Source organism: Calypte anna, chromosome 1 (assembly GCF_003957555.1).
Source record: "Calypte anna isolate BGI_N300 chromosome 1, bCalAnn1_v1.p, whole genome shotgun sequence".
In the NCBI taxonomy this organism is placed as follows: Eukaryota; Metazoa; Chordata; class Aves; order Apodiformes; family Trochilidae; genus Calypte; species Calypte anna.
Genome location: NC_044244.1, coordinates 30550670 through 30572780, shown reverse-complemented (window position 1 = coordinate 30572780; position 22111 = coordinate 30550670). Strand labels below are relative to the sequence as shown.

Sequence of the window (22111 nt, the reverse complement as noted above, 5' to 3'; positions counted from 1 at the left end):
AAACCCACAGCGAACAGGTCACCTTGACCCCTCTCACGTAAACTGTAATTTCATGGAACCGGTAACACCTGAAGAATGGAACTGACTGAAAAAGGCACGAGGAACTCACTGTTCCCGTTCAAAGAGGTGCATGACCCGGCTCCCCCATAGCAATTGTTATTTACATATTACCGTGATTGCACTTTTTTAAGTGGAGCTGCGCAGTCCATTTGCCTTAACCCGTCAGACTGCCGCAGCCCTTGCGAGTTGCCTGTTGTTACCGCACTCCGATTACCAGGAGGGCCCGAAGTGCCGGCTACAGGCACTCCTGCCCTAACTATAATACTTCAGCGGTCCTTAGCACCCCGACTCGTACTCCGCCTACTCTGCAAGGGGACTGAGGGGGACACCCGACCCCAAAACGCCCTGACCCAGACGGCGGGTGGTTAAGACGGGAGCCGGTTCAGCTGTGAGATGACTTGGGAAATGAGTTTAAACCCCGCTACGGGGCGGCCGGTGCCCGACCCCCGCACAGCCCCCACATCCACACAGCGCCGGGGGTCGCGGACCGCTCCCTCACAGCGCCCGCGGCCAAGGCCCCGGAGCGGCGCCGCAGAAACCCGGTGGCGACACCGGTCTGACCCAAAGCCGGCGGGGGACCGCCCCGGGCCCGGCGGCACACCGCCCGCGGCACCCATCTCCGCGGAAGCAGGTGCGACGTCGGAACCGAGACCTGGACCGCTGCCGCCACATCCCTTATCTCTGCCCTAAGGGCTGCGCGGAAAGGCGCCGCAGCAGACCCAACCCCGCCTCACCGCGCTGCACCGCCCCACATGCGGGGGGAGGAAAGGAGGGGGGGAAGGGGGTGATGCGGGCACCGGTGACGTCACGTGCCGGATGGGGGCGGGGGGAGAACTGCAGTGATGGAAAATTTTCGGCTCCGCATCTCCTGCGCGTGCCCTGGATGGGCCCCGCCCCCATCCCCCCCCCCACCCCTCCTTTCTCGTCCGGCGGCGGGGGGGTGAGGGGGGGAAAATGCTCTAGAACGTTCTGCGGCTCTAACGGTTGGGCCGCCGCCGTCTTCCCGCTCGCCCCGGCACCAGGAAAGGAGCAGGGGCAGAGGCGCCGCGGCCCGCAGCCCGCAGGCGGGGGTGCGGACCGAGTCCTTCAGTGCTGCCTCACCTCGGGGAGGCTTCGTCCCCCCGACAGAGCACATGTGTGACTGTGCGGGGTTTGCTGTCCCTCGAGAGTGACATGCAGGCAAGCTGGCTACACGGCCAGGCACCCCTCTCGGCCTTCTGCGAGCTCTTGACACCACAGGAGAAGGGAGGGAGGGAGAGAAGGAGGTAACACGGAAAGGCAAAAGGACTCGGTGAGCAGGCAGCCTCCTCACTCGAGGCTGGTGGCGCCCGACCTGTGTGGGAGCGTGCTAGTGGAGGGGGGAAGAGGAGGAGGAGGTTGCTTCAGACTCGCCACACATACAAAGAACAGGAGTCAAATCGTCCCCCTGTAGGCACTGAGCCTCCTCAAGTTGAAGCATCACTTTGTGTGTGAGGTAAACACACGTGTGTGAGGCTGGGGTAAAAGTAAAGTCCTGCTGCCCACTTCACGGGAGGGATGCAAAGCCCTAAAACGTTTCTGGAGTGATTTCGCGAAAAGAAGGAAGCGGGGTGTTCATGTCTCCACACACTTCCCAAAGTCGGGGTCTCTGGTCAGCGCAGCAAAGCATCACGAGGGTGATGCTGTCATTCCCGATGATGTCCCGCAGGAAGCACTCGGGAAGCTTTTCGGCTGCCACCGGTATCAGTGCTTGCATGTACATCACTGCATGTTCGTGTATTAAAAATAGCAAATGACTGCAGCGGGTAGCTATGGGTCAACGGCACCTCAGCCCCTGCTACCCAGGGGCTACCTAGGGGCTACCCAGACACGCCGGAGCTGGAGTGGGGTGTAGCGCCGAAGGCAGACACAGGGTGGGCATGGGGAGGAAGGCCCCTCGGTCAGGTCGTTCGCGCTGCTGCAGTCAGGCTGTAGATGCCGCACGGGGCAGGTGGAAGCACTTTTCAGACACGGCTCTGTTGACAAGCGCCGCAGCATCATCATCGTGTCTCCGCTGCGAAGCGCAGTTTCCCCCAGCGTAAACACGGGAGAGCTGCTTGGCGCCGCGACCGCTGTCATCTGCCGGTGGCCCCGCTCCCGACCCCACACCGGGCACACGCCCGTGACCGCCTTTCACACTTGAGCCCGGTGCGCCCAACCGTTCGTTTCCCCCCCGTACCCCGGCCCAGGGGGGAGGCAGGGGGTCAGTCGGGCAGAGCAGGGCAGGGCAGGGCGGGCGGCGGGGGGCGGCGCGGCGGCGGGCGGGCGCCGCGCCCCTCTGCGATGACGCGCCCACATTCCTGCCTGAAGAGCGGCGGCGCCCCGAGGGGGCCGTCAGACCGGGAGCGACGCCGCCGCCAGAGCAACGCAGACGCGATATTCTTCCTTCCCTTCTACACCGCTGGCTTTATAAAGTGATTTTCTTTTTTTTTTTTTTTTTCCTTGCCTTTATTTATTTAGGGTTTTGTTTTCGCTGACGTTTTAGAGTCAAGGGTTTTTTTCCCATCGCAAGAAGCAGCAGCAGAGGAGCATCTCTTCGTTCCAACCCTTCGGGAGGAAACCTCGCCTTCGGGCTTTTGCGGAGAAGGTACGGCGCGGTGCCGGGTATTATACAGCCCCTAGAAGGAACGGGGCGAGCTTTCGGACGCAGCGCGGTGGGTCCGTCGTGCCTTTGTTTGCCGACAGTCCCCGGCTTAGCCGCCTCAGACCCTTCCGGGCTCTTCCCGGAGCCGCGTCCTCTTTGCTGCATCCCGGAAAAGTGGAAAAACCCCAAGCGACTGCGGTGCGGTGCAGTCCCAGTCACCGATTCGCGTTTCTCCATTGAAAACTCCGGGATGCCCGGTTGCGTTCCCGGCGGGGTGGGAGGTAAACACAGAGGCGGCCGCGGGATGGGAGGTTCCGACAGCCAATGTGACAACCGCCCATCGGTGTTGCATCAGTCTCCGCTATCGAGGGGAAGCGCGGGGGGGTGGGATGGGGGGAGTGCGGCGTGGCAGTGCCGATCCCTCGGCCCGGTCCCCGGTGCCGCAGCGGGTCCTTGTCGCCGGGGCGGCAGCGGCAGCAGCAGGAGGTGGGGGGGGAAATCCCCGTCCTATTTCCCCCCCCCCCCTCCATCCCCTTCCCCCGCCCTCCCGCGCGGGGCTCACCGTTGTCTGCGCGCGCCCCCCGCGCCTGGTACTTTTCCATTCGGCGGGCGGGGGCTGCCGAGACGCGGGCGCGCGCTGGCCACGTGACGGGCCGCGGCGCCCGCTGCGGCACTGACGTCGCCTCCCACCTCCGCAGGCGCGGCGAGTCCCGCCGCCAAGGACAAAAGAGCCGAACCCCCCCCCCAGGTCCCGAACCCCCCGGCTCCGAACCTACCGGCCCGCCGCCGCCATGAGCAGCGCCGAGATGGGCAAGTTCAACATCTCCCCCGACGAGGACAGCAGCAGCTACAGCTCCAACAGCAACGACTACAGCTACCCCTACCCCACCAAGCCGACCGCCATGAAGAGGTGAGGGGGCTCCGCCGACCCCGGCCGGGCGGCACCGGTCAGACTCAGCTCCCCGGCCGCCTCGGGTCTGGAGGTGTCGGATGCTGCCGTGCGGTCCCGAAACGCGGAATGACCGCGGCTGTAAACCCGCGCGGTGCTCCGTGCGCTGGGCGGAATGACAGGTGGTCGCGGGGGGTGGTGAGGGGTCGGGCTTCCCTTGGCATCGTTTTGATGTTTTTCTGGTGTCCCTGCGAAGCGGGCTGGAAATTGTAAACGGGAAGGGGATTATGCAAGTTGCCCGTGGTAGTCGCTAATGATGCAATGTTTGTTACAGCCACTATGCGGATATTGATCCAGAAAACCAAAATTTCTTGCTCGACTCCAATGTTGGAAAGAAGAAATATGAAACTCAGTATGTAAGTATGGAGCAATGATGCTACAAAAAAACAAAAACAAACAAAAAAAAACTTGCCAAATTCATGTTTGTTTTAATTCTGAAATGAGTAATAATTTTTTATTAATTATTACCTATCTCCCCTTTCTCAGCATCCGGGTACTACTTCCTTTGGAATGTCAGTATTTAATCTGAGCAATGCTATTGTGGGTAGTGGCATCCTTGGTCTTTCTTTTGCCATGGCTAACACTGGAATTGCTCTTTTTGTGTAAGTATCTTTTGGTTTGTAAAAAAAAAATAAATCTTTCTGTTGTGTAATGAATATTGGAAAACTATTCAGTGTAAGAATATGACCTTTACAAAGTACCCAGTCATTGCCATAGGTGCAGAGTTGCGTTTTAGGAGTCATGGCTTGTTTGTGATACATTCAGAAAGATTCATTGCAAGTTCTGAGACCCACAGAACATTTTACAGACTTTTCTTTTTATTTAGATGTGTTCTAATAGGAATAACTATTAAACTTCCCTTGAAAATTCCATTATCTGAGTGGAAAAGAGAGATGCTACTTAACAGACTATATTGGCTTTTTTTTCTTCAGAGTTTATTGATTGAAATTAATGACAATAAAAGCTTTTCAGTTAGTGGAAGTCATAATTGCACAGGAAAGTACAGGATCAGTCTGTAAAGAGTTCCAGAACAAATGTAGGCAGAAGTGGTTTGTTTTATTTGTCTCTGGCGAGTCTGGCCACGTCTGCTCTTAAAAATTTCCTACCAATCAGGGGCATCGTCTCCTTTTCCTCAGCTTACGTATTTGTGCCCGTAGAGGTATGAGGTTCTTGTACCAGCAAAACAACCCTTTCCATTGGTGTGCTGGTACTGGATTCAGGGAACCTGTTCAACTATACCTGTAAAAATTTCTGTCTCCCTGCAAGGTTAGGATGTGGGATAGTGAGAGTATCTTTATTGGTAAAAGCTTTCGGGAATAAAACAAGACTCTAGTAGTGTAGTAGGAAGTGGCATGAGGAAACAGTTGTGTACAGTGCTTTTGTATGTCTTGGGAGAGTAAGTTTTTCATATACAGGAGGCAGTTCAGTTCATAGAACAAACATAGTGACTGAGTGCAAATATGAAGCCATGGATACATTTAAAGGAAGTTCATATTTTTATCCTGGAAATTAATAGATCTGCTAAATGGTTAAGAGCAATATTTAGTTTGAAATTTGCCTTACTCTGTTGCCAGATTTCCAAAAGGCTGTGGATGAGACTTACTTCAGGGATTGTGCAGTGTATCAGGGTGATGCTCAGGTTTCCTGAGGAAGCTACTAGTGTGTAAAGTTTTGATCTAAATTATTTTATTGTACATATATGGTGATTTGTTTCTTTTTTGCGAGGACCTTCACTTACTTAGATGATGCTAAACATACTTAACAACTTAGCAGCATGAAGTCAGGAGAGATATTTCATCTCTCTACACATCAGTTTCATGCTCTAAAGATGTTCTGCAGCACATAAGATAATCACATTATAGCATTTAAGGTTAGGTGTTTGAACAGATTTGTAATAATAGGAGTTCATTTTTTTGTGAAGACAGCTGTTCAGAACTGTGAATTTAGCTATCAGGTGCTGAGGTAATTTAGTTACCTTTTATTTCCAGCCACAACAAACAGATCCAGTTGCATTAGTACTGTTCCGAAGACAAATGAGCTTATTACCTTCCAAAGCTCAGTGTAGTTTGCACAGTTCCAAGCCAGGAAAGCAATCAGTCACTGATGATGCTGAGGATTTGTTAAGGTACTGAGGTATTACAGCCACCCTTCAATAACTAGGTTACAGATTCAGATCCAGATGCAGTTGATTAAGGCAGTAAATTCTTCGAAGACTGTGTGAACACACTTAAGTCAGTGCTGTGACTTGTCACTTGTGTCAGCACTAAATAAATGAAAGATGCTCTCTGGAAGCCAGAAGCTGAATGAGCTTCAAGATGAGTTTGCTGACTGATCTTGTCAACACTGTAGGCAGCCCCTCAAGGTTAGGACTAGGGGCTCCAGGATCTGTGCTGTTTTAATGAACTGTAACCCACATCTTGCTGTGCTGTTTTTAGTTGATACCTGAATTAAATCCTGGTTAATCTCTACCTGTCAGAAATACAGAGTATTACTTGTGTTCATGTGTTGGTATTGAATTGATACAGGAACACGTGCTTTCTGGTTTCCTTGTACACATCTATGAAGCTTTTCTTGTTTCCAGTTGTTTGTGCTGTGTTTACTAATTTCAGGAATAGTAAAAGTGACAGAAAAGAGTAAAGAGTAGCTTTCCTATAAAGCAGAATGCTTGTATTGATATAAGCAAGGCCAGGCAAGGGTGTTGTTGGGGGCTTTTTTAATGTACTGTAATTTTTCACTGTTACTCAGCAGCAGAGAAGTCCCCCCTAGTGTGTCATTCCAGGAAGTGCATTCTTTTGGGAAATATTTGTTGAGAGATCTGAATTTTACATGTTGCAAATGTGCTTCTGTAAATAATAGGTGTTATGTATAATATATCTTCTGGAAAGATAAACAAGCCATCGGTGATTCCCATATAAAGCGCTCATGAAGAGTAACTTTGGAGCAAAGAAAGTATTCTGTTTGCTTTTTTTTAAATGACAGTAAATACATATTCCCATCTGAAGAGACAACTCTCAGTATGTCTAAATTTTCAGTTAGGGCTTTTGGAATTTCATTGTAACATTTAAAAAGACGTAGCACAGGTTTAAGCTGAAAAGCTGCTTTGTTTAACACCAAGAGATTATCTTGACTCTAGCTAGTTACTCACAACTCCTAAGTTCAGTAGATTCATGGCCCAACATTGAACAAGGATAGGAAGACAGGAGAAATAACAGTTTCTTACAAGAACACAAAACCATTCCCATTGATACTTTGTTATTTATATCTAATGTAGCCAAGTATAATGGCCTGACATATGGTGGTGCTTATGCCACCTTGCGCAGCATTTAAGGCTTGTTTAATCCTGTGCTAGAATGTCTCTGTATGCCAGTGAAAATGTACTTTAGTATCAAATCCTTTACAAAACAGGCATTAATTGGGTTTTCAGAATGCTTTTAACTGACGTTAGGATCTATGTTTTTTTTCCCCCAGATAATATTTTAATATGGTTAATTTTTGTTTGACTTGTCTTCATTTAATAAGGTTACAATAAAGCTTTTATGGATATTAAAAACTGCCATGTTTTTTCCCCCTCAGGATACTCCTGCTGTTTGTTTCAATATTTTCTTTGTATTCAGTGCATCTGCTTTTGAAGACTGCCAATGAAGGAGGTATGGCAAATTACTAAATTACAAACATGATACTTGTTTCATACAGTGTCTCTGTGAAAGACACCCATCCAATGAATTGCTTGGTTTTCTTTCAGGATCTTTATTGTATGAACAGTTGGGAATGAAGGCATTTGGCATGGCTGGAAAACTTGCTGCTTCTGGATCAATTACAATGCAGAACATTGGAGGTGAGGACAAATTCTTAAAATATCTATTCTGTCAATAGTTATTGTTCCCTACTAATTCTTGGACACTTTTTTTTCACACAACATGTATTCATTAACTGCTTGTGTTCAAGTGAAGTTATGAAACATGTTATGTGATTCTTGCATCTTGTGGCATATTCTATATTTGTAATGATCTATGATGTTATTCACCTACAGCTATGTCAAGCTACCTCTTCATAGTGAAATATGAGTTACCATTGGTCATCAAGACATTTATGAACATCGAAGAGACCACAGGGTAGGTGTTAGAACTCCTCATCAGAGAAACTAATAGGAGAAACAAATATGGAGACTGATTTATTTTTACATGAAGACCACGTTCGGTACACCATAGGGTAGCTTCTTAAGACAGAGATACAGTAAGTTTGCCCTTCCCCTGAGTCCTCCACTTCATTTAGATCAAGCCTATCCTGGGAAAAGGGTAGAATAATACAGATAGTGAAACATATTACAGAAAGCTGTTCACTAAAGAACATCAGGTAAGTGTTAACATCTGTATCAGCCAGCATACACTCGCAATAAGGAAAGATAAAGGTGATTATGGTTGGGTTTGTTTTTTTTTTCTTACTGCATTCCAACTGGCTTGGAGTGATTATTTTGGTTTTCTAGTGTTAATATTGTGGGAACTGATTAAATAAAAGACTTAAGGGGCAGTTATGTGATGAGTGCCTTAAGGAACAGTTCTCAAAATTACATTAGGACTAAACATTGAATTAAAACAGTTTATATGCCCAAGGCTAAAGTGGTAGAGGGATTGCCATTTAACCCTGGAGACACCCTGACTCCATAGTGGCTTTCCTTCTTGTCTTAAACAGTAGACACCTTGAGTGCAGTTTTGAGTGCACTTTGAGCTTATCATTACTCTGGTCTTTGAGTAATCACTGGAGAAAAGTGATTCTCTGTAGGATCAGTTCAGTGCACCTGGCTTAGACACCTCTTCTGGGCATCTCCAAAGAGCAATTTATCATATCGCTCTTCATTGAGGGTATGTGAAAACAGCTATCTAAAACAGGATGCCTGACTTCAGATGGATAGAGTTAAGTGCTATAAATCTCACTCTTCAGAGTTGTACTTCTGTGCCTTGTCCTGAAGTGTCCCAGTCTTGAGAGGGTTGAGCAGCTCAAGACTTCAAGTTACACCTAAAGCCTGAGTTCAGAAGGTAGGCATTTTTCTGCCTATGTTCCCCAAGGGGTTCAAGCTGTTTAGTGATGTTGGTACAACTTGCTGAGAGATTTTGTTGTGACATTGCTAGTAGCCATTTCTCTCTTTTTTTTTTTTTTTTCTTTTTTTTTTTTTTTTTTTTTTTTTTTTTTTTAATCTTGTTTTTTTACGTACTCAAAGAATGCACCCAACCTATTTACTTAATAGTTTGATGTTTACAAACTCTTTCCCAGGAGGGTTCATTTCCCTCCTTTGGATGAATTAATGTCCTTATTTTCTAATTATTAAGAAAGTCCTTAAAGTACTTAAAAAGGGGGCTTGGAGGCAAATATTTTTAACTGTCCCATTGGTAAGAATCCAAAATAATCCAAAATAGGTTGCAGTTCACAAGGGAAAGGTAAAGGCTGTAAATCTTACTGGATACAGCTGCTGCTCTGCAGTATCTGGCAGACAGAATTAAGACATTGATACTTGTATCTTAAATGTTTTCTTGTTAGATAGCCACTACAGGTAGCTGTACACTGATGTAAAGTAAGTCTTTTCTCAGTGCTCTGGCAATTGTGAACCCCATTTAACTCACTGTCTCCATGCGTTGCTTAGGGAAGTCTGGGTGGCTACCATTGGCATGGATTCCACTCTGGCAGCCTGGTGCCTAAAATGTAAGCACTTACCTGTTTAAATGTCCCAAAATAATGCTTACTGTAGAAAGTATTGTGGAATTCTGAGACAGTACTGCAAATGCTGGCTCCATTATTAAAAATTGTTGCAGCATATTTTAAAATACTCAGCTATATTTTAAAGCTGTGCCATTTCATTCTTGGATCTCCAGCACAGACCTTAAGTCTTTGGTCTGAAAGTCCTGATAGCCTCCATGTGGGGCATGCACAGTAGCAGTAAATGTTCTTATGCCTGTTTCAAATGAAAGAAATTTGTGGTGTGATTTCTTTTAGATTTACCACAAGACTACTACATTTTAAAAAATGTTTAAAAAAGAAAAAAAAAAAAGGTACATGACATTGCTGTCCTATACATCTGTACTTTCTAAAATAACATGTTTTACATTTAGCTATCCCAGATAAAACTGGAGAAAGAGAGAACCAATTTCTGGGTTCTTTTTCTTCATTTACTACATAAATCCAGAGCAAGTCTGTTAAATTATTCCATACTCCTGCTGCCATATATAAGCTTGTATTTCAGCAGCTGAGTTTGAATGCACAAAATTCCAATTAGATCACTTATTTTCGTTTACCTAGATGGAATACAGACTATTTTTAAATAAATATTGTTTGCTGATCCCATAACAGGATATAAAGTACTATTAATTGGGAATAAATGCTTAGTATCACTTGAATTACTTAAAGCATGTAGCATGATCTTGTAGGACAGATGAAGAAAGCAGTTACCTTGCCACAATTAAATACTCAAGATCAGTTTTCCTAATAGATTTGTGTAAATATAATGTTATTTCATGGAACTAACTTTGTTTCTCTATGTTTCAAAGGAAGGTGTTAAACTTCTAACACTCAAAAATGTTCTGTCAGCAAATACCTGCTCCTTCTCATGGAATAAAATACAAAACATTATTTGAAGAGAAAAAACTTAAAGGTTCTTACTGTTGTTTCCCTGCTGAAAGAGACTAAACATACCTCCAAGAGACTCCCAGTGCTTGCTGGAGTTTTCTCAGCCAGTAGGCTTGAGATACTGCCATAACTCCAGCCCTCACCTGTTTTTCTTGAACTCCCACAAGGCAGCCAGCAGAATTTTATTTCCATTAAAAGTGGATCACTGCCCTGCTAGGGCCTTGAAATATTCTTATATATATGTAGGGTTGGGAATGAATATTTAAACAAATTACTATTTTTTTCCAGATTGATCCCAGTTGCCTTTTTTTTTCTGACCAGTCTTCTATTTTCTGTCATCTGACTTTCACATGCATATTAATTTTAGAAAAGGACACTAAAGGAAAGGCACAATGCAGGTTTTGGGTGAGATAAGAAGGCAGTGTAGTGTAAGGCTTTGGTGGAGGAAAGTATATAGTAAGCGTAATGCTAATCCTTAATGACATCAGGTGTTACATTTTTTTTAAGAAGCAATGTGCTGTAGGAGAAGATAAGAATGAAGACTAAACTGCAAATGTTATAGTTTTTAAATACTTTGGTTACTTACAAATACTGCTTTTTTTTCTGCAGAGAATGGTATCTTAATGGTGACTATTTGGTGCTGATGGTGTCTATCATCCTTATTCTTCCCTTGTCCTTACTGAAAAATTTAGGTAAGCAGTAGAGAACAATCAAAATAAAAATGTATTGAAAATACTGTGGGGAAATGGGTTGATATGATGCTTGAGTCCTGAAGTACTATGTGAATTAACAGCTGTGTTCAAACTTGCTGTGTTCAAACTTGTTTCTTGAGACTAATGGGTGTTCAGGTAGTTGCAGTCAGCCTACTTAAAAATAAATTTAAAAAGAGATAAATAAATCACAAGTATCTTAAGTTACAAATGTGTTTTTGGAAAAAGAAAGGACAGCTGGTAGGATAGCTTTAGAACAAGACTCAACAGTAATGTTCTGTTTGTGTTCTTATCACAAAGTTTGACCTATTTTGGTCAGTAATGAAATAGTGTAAGATTGTTATTGGCTAGTAATGTTACTAGCTATTTTATAACAGTCTCAAAAGAATAGGGATGCCAGCCCCAGGCTGTTAAATTGTCTCTGCAATATCCATACTGAATATTTTTAACTGAAGAGGCTGTAATTCAGTGATACATATGAAGAATTCAGTTAACGTGCTTTCTGTTTAGAGAATCCTGTAGCAGAACCTTACTAAGTGAGAGTCTTCATGTGGATTACTTGCTCAAATTGGTTCTTCCTGCAAACTAAGTGAATCAGTGAAAACAGAAGGAAAAAAATCAAGTTATTTCAGAGTGCATTAGGATTAATCCTCTAATCATTCTTACTAATAATAAACAATTCACATAGTTGTTGGTGTGGGTTTTTTGTTGGGTTTGGGGTTTTTTTATGAAGTTTAATACTACAGACTCACTGTATGTGTAGACCCTAATATGTCTTGAGAACTTTAAAATATTGGTTGAGATGAGCAGAAAGCCAATGAATAATTAACTTGTTCTATGTAACACTAAGAAAATGGCAGTCTAAAGAGATCACTGACAGAATACATTTTGTCATAATGTTATGACATGAATTGTGTTTCTGTTTATTATACCTTATATTTTTTTTTCTTTCTTAACTACAGGATATTTGGGCTATACCAGTGGCTTTTCCTTACTTTGCATGGTCTTCTTTCTGATTGTTGTAAGTATAATCTTGTAGCCTTCCAGTGCTCATAAAACTACATTTCAAAGTGAAATTAAACAGTTTCTGAAAAGTTTCACGTATTGCATTAGTCAGAATAATAATAATAAATACATGGCTTTATTTCTAGGTAATTTGGAAGATGTTTCAGATTCCTTGTCCTATGGACATTGACATTGTGAATATTACAATAAATGCGACTCTGGCACCTGTGTTAGATGAAAACATAACAAGTGATATGTGCAAGCCAAAATACTTCATCTTCAATTCACAGGTAACTAATTAGAAATCAGATTCTGTTGATAATAACTAAGAGAGTTAATACATAGGAGATAAAGCAGGTTATTTTCATTTTAAGTAGTTGTCCAGTTGCAAAGTTGCAATGTGCTACAACTTCCTGTTCTGATAGTTAGCCACAGTTTTACCTCCTGTAGACGGGGTGTTTCCACACTGCAGATGCACAGAAATCAAAGGAGTTTGAGGTGCCCACCTGAGATGAGTGGCAGTAAACACATCTCTCACTCTTTAACCACAGCATTTCTCAAGTTTCGTTGTATTCTATTCAAGTAAGTTAGTGAAGCATTTTAGTGCAAAAGAAGATGAAGCAAATAGTAAAAGAATGTGCATGGGAAGTTATGCCAAGTTTTGGAATAGACTTTTAAATTCCCAGTCACAAAGTACTGATTCTCATGAATGCTCCCAATTACAGTGGTGAATCTCCATGTATGGGAAATAAGTGTATGTAGTAGCCAGTACCATGGCCAGGCTACAGTGGCTTAAGCCTGTGAGATGCAGAACATAATTCTGAATGCAAATACATTCAGCTCAGCATGGACTTCGGTGAGAGTTCGGAGTACTTGGTACCTCTGGGTTTAAGAAAATATTAAGTAGTTGTAAATTTTGCCAAACTTTCAGTTGTAAGTTTATATTTATAAAACATTAATCCACTTACTATTATAACTAGTAGCAAGTCTTTATTACAAGCTAAACTATACTTAAGACAAATCTGAAAACCTACTGATGAAATATTTAAAACTAAACTAATGACTGTCGAGATAACTCAAGAAAAACATACTTTTTGTTTTTCAGACTGTGTATGCTGTCCCAATCCTATCATTTTCTTTCGTTTGCCATCCTGCAATTCTTCCTATTTATGAAGAACTGAAAAGGTAAATGTTGGATATATGTCTGCAATTTCACTAAACAAGCAGAAGTAGTATAAACCAGTATGTTCTCATTGCTAACAATATTCCTTTTTCTCTGTCTTACAGCCGGAGCCGTAAAAGAATGATGAATGTGTCCTATGTGTCTTTTTTTGCCATGTTCCTCATGTACTTACTGGCTGCTCTCTTTGGATACCTGACATTTTATGGTGAATATTGCCTTTCTTTTATAAGTGAACTGCATTCTGCAAAACCACAGTATTATTGTTAAATTAGAGAAAGCAAGCATTTACTGTGGATTCTAGATAAACACTGTTAGGGGTTGGGTTTTTTTTTTCAATATTTTTAAGTTTACATGTAAAAGAAGATCAGTAGTAAACAAAGCCCAAGGCACAGGACTAAAAGTGGATTAAAACAGATTCAGTGTCTTCAAGTTACTTCTGTGCAAATTGAGGTGATCTTACAGCAGCTGTTGAGGATTTCAAGTCATATTCCTGTAACTGTAAAATTCACTTAGGATTTAGAGCAGAAATGGTTGTGTGAGCTACAGCTAATAAAAATGCTATTTTCTTTTACAGAAAATGTTGAGCCAGAGCTGCTTCATACCTATTCTGCTTACCTGGGTGCTGATGTTCTTCTTCTGATTGTGCGTCTGGCTGTACTTATGGCTGTAACCCTTACTGTACCTGTAGTTATTTTCCCAGTAAGTAATTTTTTTTTAATCTTGCTACCATTTTCTATTTTCATCACCTGTCTGACTGCAGTCATTTACTGATTTGGTCCCTGTCATTAATTTACAGAATTTTTCCTGAAAAAAAATATCTATTCTAACAAGCTTGATAAAATATTTCTGTACTGTTAATTCAGACAAATTAATAGGCATAGTTTACAATGCCTATTGTACAAATATGGTCAGTTATATTGTTTTCCCAGTATGGTTAAATTGAGGGGGTTGAGAAGATTGCCATTGCAGCTTATCAGTGTGTTTTTGTAAGTACATTGTGAATATGAATATGTTATATGTTCAGTTATATGTTATCTAGCAGCATCCTTAGATGTTACAAAAATCTCTTGGGTTTATTATTCTTAAAGACAAGTGGGTTTTTTTGTGTTTTCTTCATTAATGCCTTCACTTCGATAATGCAAATCACTGGAAGGAGAAACCTGAAACTCAGAGCTGCATCTTAAGTGCAGAAAGTAAATACTTAAAAAAAACATTTTCGTGCCATTCAACTTCTATTAAAATCTGAAGAGCTCAGGGAAAAAATGTTAAAATCCTTTCAGAAGGAAGGTCTAATTCAGGTGATAGTCACTGACTTCCACAATAAAGACTAAGCAGGTTTTTTTGGTTCTTTTTCTTCTAAAGATTCGGAGTTCCATTACCCAGCTGTTGTGGGCAGGAAAGGAGTTCAGATGGTGGCGTCACTGTTCCATTACAGTTGCTCTTCTGACTTTTACCAATGTGCTCGTTATCTTTGTCCCTACTATTAGAGACATCTTTGGATTCATTGGTGAGCCTTTTCACATCACTTCAAGTAGTCTTGCAGATCTCAGAAAATGCAGTTCAAGCCAGCAAAATTGCATCTAAATGTTTTATTTCTGTTTTCTTAAATACAGGTGCATCTGCAGCTGCTATGCTGATCTTCATTCTGCCTTCTGCCTTCTATATCAAATTAGTGAAGAAGGAACCAATGAAGTCAGTGCAGAAGATTGGGGTATGTATAGAAAAATATAAAATGGTCACACTTGCTTACTAATTCAGAGCAAGAACTTAATTTTCCTTCCTCACTGTTTTAGGAGTTTTGAAGTCCTGGTGAAGGTAGTTAGTAAATTGGTATTTAATGTTCTTTTAGTTATCATGTAGGGGTTGCATAGGTACTCAGAAGTAAGGAGATTGACATCGTAAGGCTCACTTCATTTCAGTGACTTCTCACACCCCCAGTCTCAACAATAGTTGTATTGTTCTGTTGCTGATAAGATCCAGATTTCAATGGATTACCCTTAAGAGCTATACTAAAAAAGTCTTGTCATTCTGTCCTTTAAATTTCCTTTCAAGACTGACTTTCCTAATTTACCCCATAAAAGATGACCTTTACTGATCGTTTGGATCATCCTGACTGATTTTTGTGCTTACTGATCTTACACATGCCGACTTGGAATCAAAACTTAGACATCCCAAGTCATAATCAAATAAGCCTCACTGGTATCAGCAGCTACACTAGTTGTTCAGTTGAGCTTGAGGTCTGCTAAGCTGAACATGAATGTACTTTTTTCATGACCCTAAGTATGAGGAAGATACACAGGTCCTTGTTGTTTGCTGCCATCTCTTTGACCCCCATGAGAAATGGTATTTGTGCATAAATGGGCATGACTTTATGGGTATAGTAGCATAAACTGAAATACTTCTGTTATGTTTTCTTTTTTCAGGCTGTATTCTTCTTGATAAGTGGTATACTTGTGATGACTGGGAGTATGACACTGATTATTCTAGACTGGACCCAGAATGTTGCATCTGATGGCCATTAACTGTCCTGGTTTAATCTGTAATACTCCACTTCAAATGCCAGTGTTCACTCAGATACTTACTGAGAATGAAAATGAGCTATTCGGCTTCCTTTAAAATGCAGATTCTTTGATGGTTCTTCTGATTGTAGAATGCCTGAACTCTGTCTTTAAGAAACAATTCTGCATGATGGAAGTGGATTTGAACACCAAACCACATGAGTGTCTGGCTGAAGGAAGTGACAACTTTATTCCATTCCAGAGAATGGACAGAACTCTCTGTAGACTCTTATCAAGCCATGTTTGGCTTTCATCATTGTTACTTGGATATTTTGTTATTTTACTTGAATGTGCCTAATGGAACCATTTGATGGGAGAAATAACTCTTTAATTTACAGCAAAGTGTTTAAATAACCAATGAGAGAGAGAAATGCTATTATTTTTTTGTACCAAAAATTCTTATGGACCTCAGAAGCACTATTTTGACTTTAAGAAACATTTTTCTAAAAAGAATGAAAGAATAACATAAAACAAAAGACATTTAATCGGTGTCCTAAATTAAATTTGCCTTTCTGTGAGGCATAATGAAGAGAAATTTTATTTTAAAAAATACTAATGACCAAATCTGAAAATTAACCATTTCAAGTCAAAATTCTGTAATTATAAATGTTTCCCATAAATTCACTTAGTACAAAGTAGAGTGGAAATAATTCTGAAAATTGTTTGTCAGCTTACTTAAGTAACTAGAGTTACCATAGTTCCCAGAAATGGTGCGGAAACCCAAAATTTTAAGCTGTAAAAAAAACCCCCACCCTTTAAAATGGATGCATTTGAGAAAAACATAACTAATCTAGAAATCATAAAGATGGTGTCCACATTTCTCTTCTCGAGGTACTCAACAGTGCAATTGGGTAAAACAGGGTTTGGGGCATTTTTGCTTTTTTGGGTTTTTTTCTTTTGTAGATATAAACTGAATGGCACTGGAGCATATTGTGCCATTAATACAAAACTTCCTCCTGAAGTTCTCTTTTTATTACGAAGGTCCATTGTCAATTGTAGCAATGTTGTTGGTTTTTTTTCTGTCCAGTCTATCTTGAAACACTCTGTAGGAAAACAAAAAGGTCCTGTTGTAGTTTACTAGTTGTATAATATTCAACAAGTGTACAGTATTTCTCGAAGTACTCATCCATTATTGGATTTTGAATTACTTGACTATTCTGTTTCTGAGTCAGATCCACAAAATAATTGCACCAGTATTTCATGGTTGGTACAACCTCTCTTCACTTAAACAACTGGGATTCCTCTTCCAATTTATACTGTATAGTAGTATTGAAGATAACCTCATAGACTGGGTAGTCATCTCATACTTGTTTGCTTCAGAAATAGGCAGATTCCTTATGAGCCCGAGCTAGCTGATGAACCAGGTGCTGTATGGTTGTGATTAGCTGTTTCCTTTCTCGTGCATGTTTACTCTGTCATTCTTATCCCAGGTTGAAGAGAAGTAACACTTGTATAACAGCATACTTGGCTTCTAAGAGGTTCTCAAACACAACAATACTGGGTACCAAAGCCTAGATAGAGATTATTAATGAAATAATCGTGGCAATGTGGTTAACTGTCTTCATCTGACTTGATATTTTAAGTAAGTCTGATTTACCAAATTCTACTTGGTCATTTTGTCAGAGGGAACAAGTATGGGCCTGTAATCCATTGATTTCACAGTGCCTGAGACTTTTTTTGCTCTTGTATAATTAATCAGGAACAAATCTAACACCGACAGTCACTGTTTGGCAGATAATGTCAGTCTCTGCCCAGCCATTTAAAAACCATGGAAAAAAAAAAATTGCAGGTATTTTGTATTGATACTTCTGCATGACTGTAAGTACTGGTCACTTAAGTCTGTAGTGTAAAAACTGTAACGAGAAGTTTAGATTCCTCTTGTGTTGTTCGTATTCTTAGTGCAGTGGTACTCAACTGGCAATTAATGATCCTGGGTCAGCACTGACCAGCGCTCCTTAGGTACTTCTTTGCCTCAGGTACTCTACATCCATGGCTAACTATCCTGTGTTACCTGATCTCCACAGAAGTGCTAAGCGTGTGCCTCCTTGGTACTTTGGCAGCTTTTCTTCTTCCTCTTCACAAAGGAGGAGGGTGGAAGAGGATTAAAATGTTGTCTACCTTTGAGCAATTTGTAGCACATAAGGGATGAAGTGTTTCCCTTGCCAGCCTATAAAAAAAAAAAAGTGAGAAATGGCTTCCTTTTCTCAGTAAGCATAGAAGAGGAAGGAGACTTAAATGAGAAGTTACTCAGCAGCCAAAGAGGAGGAAAAATTTTTTGATGACACCTCATAATGTATCCTACATGTCACTTAATTCTCTGAATGTAGCAATTTCCAGATTTTATGTAGTGTGTTCTGTTATTTGATGACTGACTCTCCATCTGCAACAGTTGAGTTCCACTTGGCTGGGTTGATTTCCAACATCTGATTTATTTAATTACTTTTTTTTTTCTTCAAACTTGTCTGTTTAAAGTTACCTACAGTGCAAACCACCCAGAAGAGCAGCTTCAGTATTAAACCACTGTTTTGTCACCTCAGTTAGACATTACTGTCTTCCATGATATTTCAGTCATAAATGTAACATGTTATTTATAAAACATTAATCCATTAAAACTAAACCTATTTTTCAATATTTATGATAGTCTATGTATATAAACTGTATGTGTGTATATACTGTAAGTATAATGTATATAATGTAGCTTTGGAATCTGGGATCTATGTATATATTCTCATTACTAGTGTTACATCATGTTGTACATCTGTATAACAACTGTCAAAGGAAAGAGTCTTTCACAACAGAATGTAATGCCTACAAAAATGGAAAAAATGTGTTACACCTAAGGTGTGTAAGAAAACACTAAAATTGTATTTATTACAAATGTATATGTTGCAATAAACACAGAAGTCACTTGGGTCCATAAAAAGCATTGTTCAGGTTCATGTATACTTTTTCTCTAAAATTTACCTTGGATGTAATGATCTCCTGAATGCAGCAAGCTACCAACTTTTAGGGTCTAACACGTTTGTTAGGCCACCAGATTCAGGTATCCTGCAGTACATCCGTGTATATATGTAAATACCCACTGTATGGTTAGAGGCCAACACTCTAGCTACAGTTGTTGGCAGGGAGTGCAACACAGTTTCAATGAAACATTGTATGTTTGTTTTAACTGAAATAAATAAATGGATAATCCGAAGCAACCTCGTGGTGTTTTGTTTTGTTTTTTTAGGGAGAGCAATTTAAAGGATTTTCTTTTAACGACTACACTTCAATTTCATGCATGTTTAACTTACTTAAGAACACTTTTCAAGGGGCGGGGAGAGAAAAAAGGGGATATAGCGTGCAACTGGGTCTGCATTTTATGATGCTGCAGGAGTAAACAAAGCAAGTCTGGATGTTAAAATAAATTCTGCCAAGAACCTGTATTAGGCCATTTTTTGCAGCATGGATGTATCCAAAGACAAGACTGTGTGTGGTAGATCTATGTGTAACAAATGAGAGAGTCTTGCCAATATCCTGTGCTATTTTCCTGCAACTGAATCTCGAGGAAGAGAATAACTGCTGCTGGTAACATTTCCAAAACTGGCATATCTATTTTGTTTGTATTTTAGTAATTGGATACAAACCAAGTGTGGCTTATCAGTTACTTGTTCTCCAGAAACCTGTTAGCAATTCACATGAAACTGGCATTTCTAGGTACTAAGAATCAGTTGTCACACACTGGAGGTGTAACTTGATGTGTTACGTATGCAACAAAACACTTTAAGAAAGGAATATTAAAGGGGAATAGTTAAGTATCCTGAATCTAATGGAGGAAACACCTTAATTAAAGTTGCTTTAATCACATGATCATACAGTATATTTTGCTGGAAGCCCCGCTGAATAGCTACTAGTTGGTTTTTATCATGGTCTCTCTATGTGTTTACAGTGTTTATGTATTTGCTTGAAGTCCAAATGTCCTCATTTCTCTCTCTGGTTCTCATTTTTTCATGTCATCTTTGTAAAACACAAACGATTACTCATTTTCATGGTGTTGCAGGCCTGTAAGCCTCTAAACACTGGGGGACCTGAAGTGTAAAGAGGCCCCACTATGAAGCAGCCATACACCTGAGTCCCCAGTTTATTTTCCTGCACTTGCTTATTGCAGATTTCAGCATTTGCTTTCATGCATTTGAAGCATAATTGCAATCAGGTTTGGAGCAATCACCATTTTTGAAACAAGATCCCTAAGTATCAAGTTAGCCCCTTGGAAATAGGGGGCATGGCTGGAAATACTAATTCTCACAATTTGCCTGCCTTCACGTGGGAATTTCATAGCAGGAGAGAAGGCCTTTTCCTAGAACACCGCTCAGCTAGTCGAGTAATTAAGCCCATCACTTTGCAAATCAGGTGTTTTCCTCAACTTAAAATATATGTGAAGGTGTCTTTTCTACACACCTCTGATTCTTACCAAGAGCTGGCTCGTCCTGTGTGATGAGTGAGATGGTGCAATGATAAACAGAAATTGTGTCGTGTGACATCTAAAACCTCGTGCTTTTGAAGCTCGTGCCTTTGCTCCAAAAGAGGGATAAGCTGCCTCTCCTGAGGCCTCAGCAAGTGGGAGATGGCATCTTTACTTTCTACTCTTACTTTCCCCATGGCCTTTCCAAGTCTGCCCTGTCCCAGGCTCATGTCCATCCATCTCACCCCCAAGTGTTTGTGCAGAGAATGGATTGCACCAGGCTATGCCCTGAGGTCCTCTGTGATATAGCTCGTATACCTGTTTGGAGAGCAGCACATCTCCTGTTCCATCTGCATGCCCAGGTTTCTTTTCTGGAGAAACAGAGCAGAAGGTGGAGGGGGACATTATCACTCTCTTCAACTACCAGAAGGGAGGTTGAGGGTTCAGCTCTTCTCCCAGGCAACTAGTGACAGGACAAGAGGGCATGGCCTGAAGCTACACCAGGGGTGGTTTAAATTGGGTATCAGAAATCAATTCCTCATGGAGAGCGTGATCAGGCATTGAAATGGACTGTCCAGGGAAGTGGTGGAGTCATCATCCCTGGAGGTGTTTAAGGAAAGGCTGGATGTGGCACTTAGTGTCATGATCTAGCCAATGTGGTAGCTTTAGGCCATAGGCCAAACTTGGTAATCTCAGAGGTCTTTTCCAGACTCAGTGATTCTGTGTATGCCCAGGTTTCAGTGCCCGAAGGAGATGAGGTGCCACGAGAAAGCCCCCAGCCCTGTCCCGGGACTGTGGACATGCCATCCCATCTCCAGTGCAGATGTGCCCAGCACCAGCTTCCTCCCCTGTCTGGTTACAGTCTCCTGAGCATGACAGTCCAAACCTCACCTGCTTGCACATGCATTCCCTTCTGTCTTCTTGCACAGATGCTTTCAGCTGTCATAAGGTCACTCCTTGTCAGCTCTGTCACTCTTGATCTGACCCTAGTCCCAGTTTGCCAGCTTCCCAGTAACTCTGCCTCTCCCAGTTCCTCTATGTTCCCTCATTTCATTACCTTCCTGACTACATGCCTGCCTGAGTCCAGTTCCTGCCCTTCTGCCTTTACTTTACTCAGACACAGCTGAAACTTTCTTCCTTTGATTTTCCTAGTCTCTGCCCCACTGGTCTCCTTATGGCCTCCATTCTAACCACGAACATTTTCTTCTTCTCTGGATGTCCCTGCACTCCTTACTCTCCAGCAGTCCCACATGGACTCCTTTGGTGTCACAAAGGTGCCCACTGCCACACTCACTTCAGGCACCTCTTGTCCCTCCAGGCTTTAGCTGAAGTGCAAATCCCTGCTGCAGAGAAATGGGAGAGGCAACTTTCCCAGGAAAAATGATTCATTATTTTACTATGGGAAAACATCCTCTTCTACTTGATTTTATTCCCAACTGGGCCAGATCATTTAGGCTGATTGCTTTTCCACACAGATGCACAAAAATATCACCTTGCTGCAGTTACTTGAAATGGAAAATATCAGAAGGAACATCTGAAGCTAGGTAATGTTTAAACAAACAGAAATGCATTCCAGTAAAAGAACAGTCAGCTGATTTCTGTAATATGTGGCCTCATCAATCATGTTTGATAATGTTATTTAAATCACAAATTAGACTGCTATTTTTTTTAATTATTATTATTATTTACATATATTAAAAAAGGGAGGGAAAGGTTTTCCAATAGCAGAACTTAAATTCTGGTGATGTATGTTGGATGGGTACTAACGACTAGGCAGAAATTCAGTGTTGGTCTTGGAATGGAAGTGTAGCTTATATAACTAACCTTTTGGTGATCCTCAAAAATCTCCTTTACATCATCTCCAAGCAGCTCAGACTGTAGTAAAATGAAACGGAGCTGCTGCAGGTATTCCCAAATGCTCAGGAATTACTGGGCTGGGACTAACATGTTCAACCATGCACCTACTTTTTCCTAAAAAACCTACCAGT

At 41.9% G+C, this 22111-nt stretch overlaps 1 protein-coding gene across 1 annotated transcript; it reads left to right on the top strand.

Moving 5' to 3' along the window:
• Positions 1-2350: 2350 nt before the first annotated feature.
• SLC38A2 (solute carrier family 38 member 2) lies at positions 2351-18878 on the top strand. The gene is made up of 16 exons (XM_030445193.1): positions 2351-2665; positions 3361-3572; positions 3886-3967; positions 4098-4213; positions 7185-7258; positions 7354-7446; positions 7642-7723; positions 10836-10918; positions 11899-11957; positions 12088-12231; positions 13047-13126; positions 13229-13329; positions 13699-13823; positions 14487-14631; positions 14738-14835; positions 15548-18878. Exons 2-16 carry the CDS (start codon positions 3454-3456, stop codon positions 15644-15646), a joined length of 1500 nt encoding a protein of 499 aa, XP_030301053.1. The 5' UTR covers positions 2351-2665; positions 3361-3453; the 3' UTR covers positions 15647-18878.
• The last annotated feature ends 3233 nt before the right edge of the window (positions 18879-22111 follow it).

Coding starts and splice junctions, on each gene's coding strand:
- SLC38A2 (XM_030445193.1), top strand. CDS start 3,454: ATGAGCAGCGCCGAGATGGGCAAGTTCAACATCTCCCCCGACGAGGAC. Junction 4,214..7,184: donor ACTGGAATTGCTCTTTTTGT/GTAAGTATCTTT, acceptor TTTCCCCCTCAG/GATACTCCTGCTGTTTGTTT. Junction 10,919..11,898: donor GTCCTTACTGAAAAATTTAG/GTAAGCAGTAGA, acceptor TCTTAACTACAG/GATATTTGGGCTATACCAGT.